This window comes from Neophocaena asiaeorientalis, unplaced genomic scaffold, assembly GCF_003031525.2.
Source record: "Neophocaena asiaeorientalis asiaeorientalis breed wild unplaced genomic scaffold, Neophocaena_asiaeorientalis_V1.1 scaffold254, whole genome shotgun sequence".
Taxonomy (NCBI): domain Eukaryota; kingdom Metazoa; phylum Chordata; class Mammalia; order Artiodactyla; family Phocoenidae; genus Neophocaena; species Neophocaena asiaeorientalis.
This window is the reverse complement of record NW_020174705.1, coordinates 1821301-1826811: the sequence shown is the minus strand read 5'-3', so window position 1 is coordinate 1826811 and position 5511 is coordinate 1821301. Positions and strand designations below refer to the sequence as shown.

Sequence of the window (5511 nt, the reverse complement as noted above, 5' to 3'; positions counted from 1 at the left end):
CGCGCGCCACGCGGCCTGGGACCTGGGCGCGGTGGCTGCTGGTGGCGCTGACTGCGGCCGCAGCACTGGTGCGCCTGGCCCAGCTGGGCGCCGCTGACCGCCAGTGGACCCGCTTCCTGCGCGGCCGCCCGCGCCGCTTTACCAGCTTCGAGCAGGTGGCACAGCTGAGCGCCGTGGCCCGCGGCCTGACCGCCTCGCTGCTCTTCTTGCTTTTGGTCAAGGTGAGTGTTGGGCCGGTGTGCCGGGGCAAGCCGGCGTTGGCGGGGTCGGTCGGCTGACGCCCTCTGTCCACAGGCTGCCCAGCAGCTGCGCTTTGTGCGCCAGTGGTCGGTTTTCGGCAAGACGCTGTGCCGGGCCCTGCCAGAGCTCGTGGGGGCGGCCTTAGGCCTGGTGGTGCTCGCCGTGGCCTACGCGCAACTGGCTGTCCTGGTAGGTACCAGTGGGGCCATCGGAGAGGGTGGCTTAGCCCAGGCCGCGCCTCACTCATGCCACCTTCCCCACAGTTGGTCTCCTCCTGCGTGGACTCACTTCGGAGCGCTGCCCGGGCCCTCCTGGTGCTGTGTCCCGAGGCTGGGGGTCCTGCCCTGTGCCCTGCGGAGTCCTGGCGCCTGTCCCCTGTGCTATGCACGGGGCTCTGGGCCCTGCGGCTGTGGGGTGCCCTGAGGCTGGGGGCAGTCCTCCTGCGGTGGCGGTACCACGCTCTGCGTGGGGAGCTGTACCGCCCAGCTTGGGAGCCGCAGGACTACGAGATGGTGGAACTGTTCTTGCGCCGGCTGCGCCTCTGGATGGGCTTCAGCAAAGTCAAGGAGGTGGGTACGGCCCAGTGGGGGGGAGAGGGACGCACCCTGGGCCCAGCTGAGCCCAGGGTGCAGCCGGACTGACCGAGCCCCTGTGCCGCCCCCAGTTCCGCCACAAAGTCCGCTTTGAAGGGATGGAGCCCCTGCCCTCCCGCTCATCCAGGGGCTCCAAGTCTTCTCCGGATGTGCCCCCACCCAGCGGAGGCTCCGACGCCTCCCACCCCTCCACCTCCTCCAGCCAGCTGGATGGGCTGAGTGTGGGCTTGGGCCGGCTAGGGCCCCGAGGGGAGCCCGAACCTGAGCCCTCCCGTCTCCAAGCCGTGTTTGAGGCCCTACTCACCCAGTTTGACCGACTCAACCAGGCCACGGAGGATGTCTACCAGCTGGAGCAGCGGCTGCAGAGCCTGCATGGCCGCAGGACCAGCGGGCCCACAGCCTCACCTCCCCCTAGCCCCTCCCCAGGCCTGAGGCCAGTCCTGCCCAGCTGCCTTGTCCGGGTCAGTGGAGGCGTTGGCTTGGCTATAGGCCCCAGCAGGGCATCCCTGCGGGCCAAGAACAAGATCCACCCCAGCAGCACTTAGTCCCAGGGGATCTGGGCTCATGCCTCTTCTCTGGGGTGGGCCTGTGGCTTCACTCTGGCCCCTCAGAGCCAGAGCAGACACCGCTCAGTATTATTACCTTCTGCCACCCTCGAGGTTTCAGGCCAGGCAGAACAGCTGCACGCAGGTCCCCCAGAGAGCAGGCAGCACTTGTGTCTCTCTGTGGGCTTCAGCACTTTAAAGAGGCCACGTGGCCAGCTAGGACCCAGGGTCCCCTCCCCAGTTCCCTGTGGGAGGACACAACAGTATTGGACTGAGTGCCCGGCCTCTGAGATGCTAATTTATTTCCCAAGTCCTCAGGTACAGCGGGCTGTGCCCGGCCCCACCTCCTGGGCAGACATCTCCCCCTTGCTAAGGATCCAGGCTATGGGGGATGGAACCTGCACTTCCTGTCATCCTCCCCCCCCTAAATTATTACCTCCTCTGTCCCCCTGCTGAGTGCATTCACCTCCAGCTGCCGCTGTGTGTCTATTGTCTGTCAGTAATTTATGTGGGGTTAAAATGTATATATTTTTGTACGTCGCTTTTATTTTTCAATGGGGCCAAGGGGCCTGGTGGCTGAAACAGCCTGTGCCCACTGTCACCCACCTTAAGGGGGAGCTGGGACTGCAGAGCTGGCCTCCCTCCCCAGACACCTGCCCACACGGCTAGGGAAGCAACAGCCATTTCTTGGCTCCAAGTCTGGACTTGGGCAGGTGCTGGGCAGAGAGGACGGTTGGAGGGGTGCAACCACCCCGGGCCCTTCTTGTCACCACCATGGCCTTATTCTCCTCCCCTGCCCAGGCCTGCTGGTGGGTCTGGGCGAGGGGCAGCACCAGTGCATGGCACGGGGCCCTAGGGTGGGTAGGGGAAAGATCTCTCCCCGGGGGCTGGCTCCCGGGCCAGGGGAGGTGAGCATGACAGTGCACATGTGAGGCTTTCCTGAGGGCAAGGCCCCAACAGCAGCCTGACAGGCCCCCTCCCCACTCCAGTGGGCATGGCCAAAGCTACAGCCTCGATCCCACCCCACCCAACACACGAAGTCAAATAAATGAGTTGACTGACCGTTCCAGTGTCTGTGTCCACTCCGGTGTCTGTGTCCAAGCACACAGGTCTGGGCCACACCAGCACTTTATTTGCACAAATAAATACCACCCAGTGTGCCTCATGGGGGCAGGGAGAGTCCGGCAGCACGGCTGCTCAGGTGACAGCTGGGGGAGCCCAGGCACGTGCTCAGCATCTCAGAGAAGCCCCAACAGGACCAGGCACCAGCCCCCGTGCAGCCTCACACAAACTCAGTGAAGTCATCCACAGAGGAGACGAGGCGCTTCCGCTGGCCTGTCTCGTAGGTGGGCGTGGACTCAGCTGGGGCCTGCGTGGGGGCCTTGGCGTGGCCAGGAGGGTGAGTCTGCATCAGGGGCAGGCTGGCATTTGAGTAGTGGGCTTCCTCACGGATCTGAGGGACAGGGAGCTTCGGCAGCAAGTCCAGAAGGGGCGACCCATGCTCCCCAGGCTGGATACCAGCACCCCCAGTCAGCCATCACGTCTCTGAGGGAGCGCCCCCACCCCCAATGCCCAGCATGCCCACGGCCCAACCTCCCTACCCGGTGGCGGAGCCGCTTGATGTGGCGGAGCCTGGCAATCCACTTGGAGGGATAGGTGTCAGTGGGGTTGGAGCGGCTGTGGTGCACCTGCGAGGCCATCTGGGGCGGGGAGGGCAGAACAGTGAGCCCTGCACAGGTGGCACCTGTGGGCCTGTCCCACCCACCTCCCGGGGGCCACCTCTGCTCACATTTGCGTGCAGGGCCATCTGACGGGCCACGAAGGGCAGGTTTCGGTCGGACACGATCTTGGCCACGCTGGTGTCCACGAGGCCCTCCATGTCTGGGGAGACACAGCACTCATGTGGGGCTCAGAGCCCCGGGTGCCTCCCCACCTGGCCCCGTGCCTCACCTTTCCTGCACTGCAGCGACACCAGGTTGCACTCATAATCCAGGGGGGTGATGATCACGTGGACAAAGTTGAACTGGCCCTGCCCGGACAAGAGCAGGGGTCACCCCAGCACCAAGGGCCACTTTCTGCCACCCCACACTTAGCCCAGGAGGGCAGCTGGCTCGTTGGTTAGATGCTCGCTAACTCAGCACATGTAGCTGCCACCTGCACACCCACACTTACTCCTCACCTGGCCTGGGGGCCACCACCCTGTCACCCTTCTACTGCCTCACGTACAGCCTGCATAAGCCAAACGGTCACACAGCTCCCAATGCCTCCACACTGCCCAGGGCTTCTGTGCTGCCCAGCAAACACCTGCCTCACTGTTGGCTGAAAGCAGCATGTGGAGCTCTGCAAGTTCCTGGGCCGCCCAGGATGGCACACGGAGCATCCACACCTCAGGCCCCTCCGAGGTTTCCGTGTGTGTGTGTGGTCATCCTCCCCCCCCCCCCCCCGCCAACAGCTCTACAATGCAGGAGGCCCACTTCGGCCTCCCCAGACACTCCTGCCTCTACCCCAAACCCCAGGGGGTCTGTGTTCAGTGACCTCCTCCAAGGCTGCTCAATGCACTCAGAATAAATCCCAATGCCCCTGAGCACGGGCACCTCAGACCCTGGGCTGTGCCAGGCACCTGCCCACTCGGCCTTGCAGCTCATCCACACATGGCCACCCTGTGACGAGCCACCTGCCACCTGCACTGAGCCCGCCTCCTCCCCACGGGACCTCGAGCCCCAGCGACTTCCTCTAGGAAAGCGGGTGATACCAGGCCCAGCCCAACCACTGAGCGACGACATGAGGGACGGACTGGGAGACAGGGCTCAGGGTTGTTACAAGCAAACGCTGCGTACCCACCACCTGCCATGCACCCGCCAAGCACAGTCGCACAAAACCCACAGCAGTGCATGGCTCCAAGAGGAAACCAACGGGTGTCCTCATCACAGAAGAGGACACGGCCCAGGTGGGGGCCCGCCACCTCAGGGGGTTACACAAGCGGGTTGTGATGTCACCAACGCTCACCCAGCGAAGCTCGCTATCTCTGCTCAACACAGAACAGGGGGTACTTCCCCAGAGAGATCCGGCTTCCAGCCTGGGGGCCTGGGGCCCAGATCCACGCCCACCTGCCCTTTGGGCCCCTTGCTCACTTTGATGGTGCCGAGCTTGAAGTCCTCGCCAGAGTCGTTGTAGACAATGGACACGAAGTCGTTGCCCAGGTGGCGCTTCTTGTCACAGCGGTGCTTGTCCATGTCCTTGGTGGGCATCAGGGTGGCGATGTGGAAGACGGCTGCAGGGTGGGGTGGAGTGGAGCTAAGCGGGGTGGCGCCAACCCAGGCAGGGTGCCAATGAGGGCTCCTCAGGCTGAGGCTGGGGGCGAGGACAGGTGGCAGTGGGTGCAGCCCTCAGTGCCCCTGAGAGGAGGGCTACGTTTCTCCGGAGGCTCCTGAGGGCTTGCAGGAGCCGGGAGGAGCGGGCGGGGGAGGGCACACACCTTGCATGATGTCGTCATGCCAGCAGTAGGTGAACTGGCCGTCCTCGCCGCACACGTCCAGGCCGCCCAGGTACACCTTGTCCGGCTGGCAGTCCTTGAGCTCAATGAGCTTGCCCAGCCCCGTCAGGAACTCTGTGTACCTGTAGGAGCCATGCTCATTGGACAGGATGGCGAGCTCACTGTTGCTCTGCAGGGAGACAAGCGGGGCACGGTGGCACCTGCTCCCAGGCCACCCCCCAGCCGCATGCTGCCCCTCCCTGGCTCTCAGGACCCCAAGGGCTTGTTGCTGCTGGGGACCCAGAGGAGGAGTGACTGGTGTGGCTGGGCAGACAGCCCCACTTCTGCCATCGACCCGACTTGGCGAAGAAGCTTCATTCAGGGTGAGGCAGCTTCATTCCCGTCGTTGCCCAGGTGTGTCACCCCGCTCCCCCACTCTCTCGTAACTAGCTTGTCACTAAACTGGGCCAGCTCAGCTTCAGAACACACCCAGAGCCCTCGGCACCCCTCTGTCCCTGCTCCCCCAACCTGCCTCTCACTCCACCCACTGCCGCACCTCTGCCAGTTCTCAGCCTCAGCCGGAGGGTGCTTTTGAGACTCAGGTCGAGTCAACTTGAACCCTTCGCTTGGAACCACCTGAGGCCCTCCCAACTCACTGAGT

General features: G+C 64.1%; 2 protein-coding genes across 7 annotated transcripts in view; one reads left to right on the top strand and one right to left on the bottom strand.

The window, feature by feature from the left end:
• Positions 1-2440, top strand: part of PKD1 (polycystin 1, transient receptor potential channel interacting) — a 61223-nt gene extending 58783 nt beyond the window's left edge. Inside the window, exons 44-47 of the mRNA XM_024759611.1 lie at positions 1-221; positions 295-429; positions 504-809; positions 905-2440. The exon at positions 1-221 is cut by the window's left edge and continues 125 nt beyond it. Of these exons, the coding sequence (XP_024615379.1) occupies positions 1-221; positions 295-429; positions 504-809; positions 905-1378 (1136 nt within the window). The 3' untranslated portion in view covers positions 1379-2440. The remainder of the gene's footprint in view (positions 222-294; positions 430-503; positions 810-904) is intronic.
• Positions 2441-2488: 48 nt separating this feature from the next.
• The window catches only part of TSC2 (TSC complex subunit 2), a 37366-nt gene continuing 34343 nt past the window's right edge, over positions 2489-5511 (bottom strand). For all 6 annotated transcript variants that reach the window (XM_024759715.1, XM_024759710.1, XM_024759711.1 and 3 more), the window contains 6 exons: positions 4854-5040; positions 4510-4649; positions 3329-3407; positions 3168-3259; positions 2980-3078; positions 2489-2831 (listed from right to left, as the gene is read on the bottom strand). In XM_024759715.1, the coding sequence (XP_024615483.1) occupies positions 2661-2831; positions 2980-3078; positions 3168-3259; positions 3329-3407; positions 4510-4649; positions 4854-5040 (768 nt within the window). In that variant the 3' untranslated portion in view covers positions 2489-2660. The remainder of the gene's footprint in view (positions 2832-2979; positions 3079-3167; positions 3260-3328; positions 3408-4509; positions 4650-4853; positions 5041-5511) is intronic.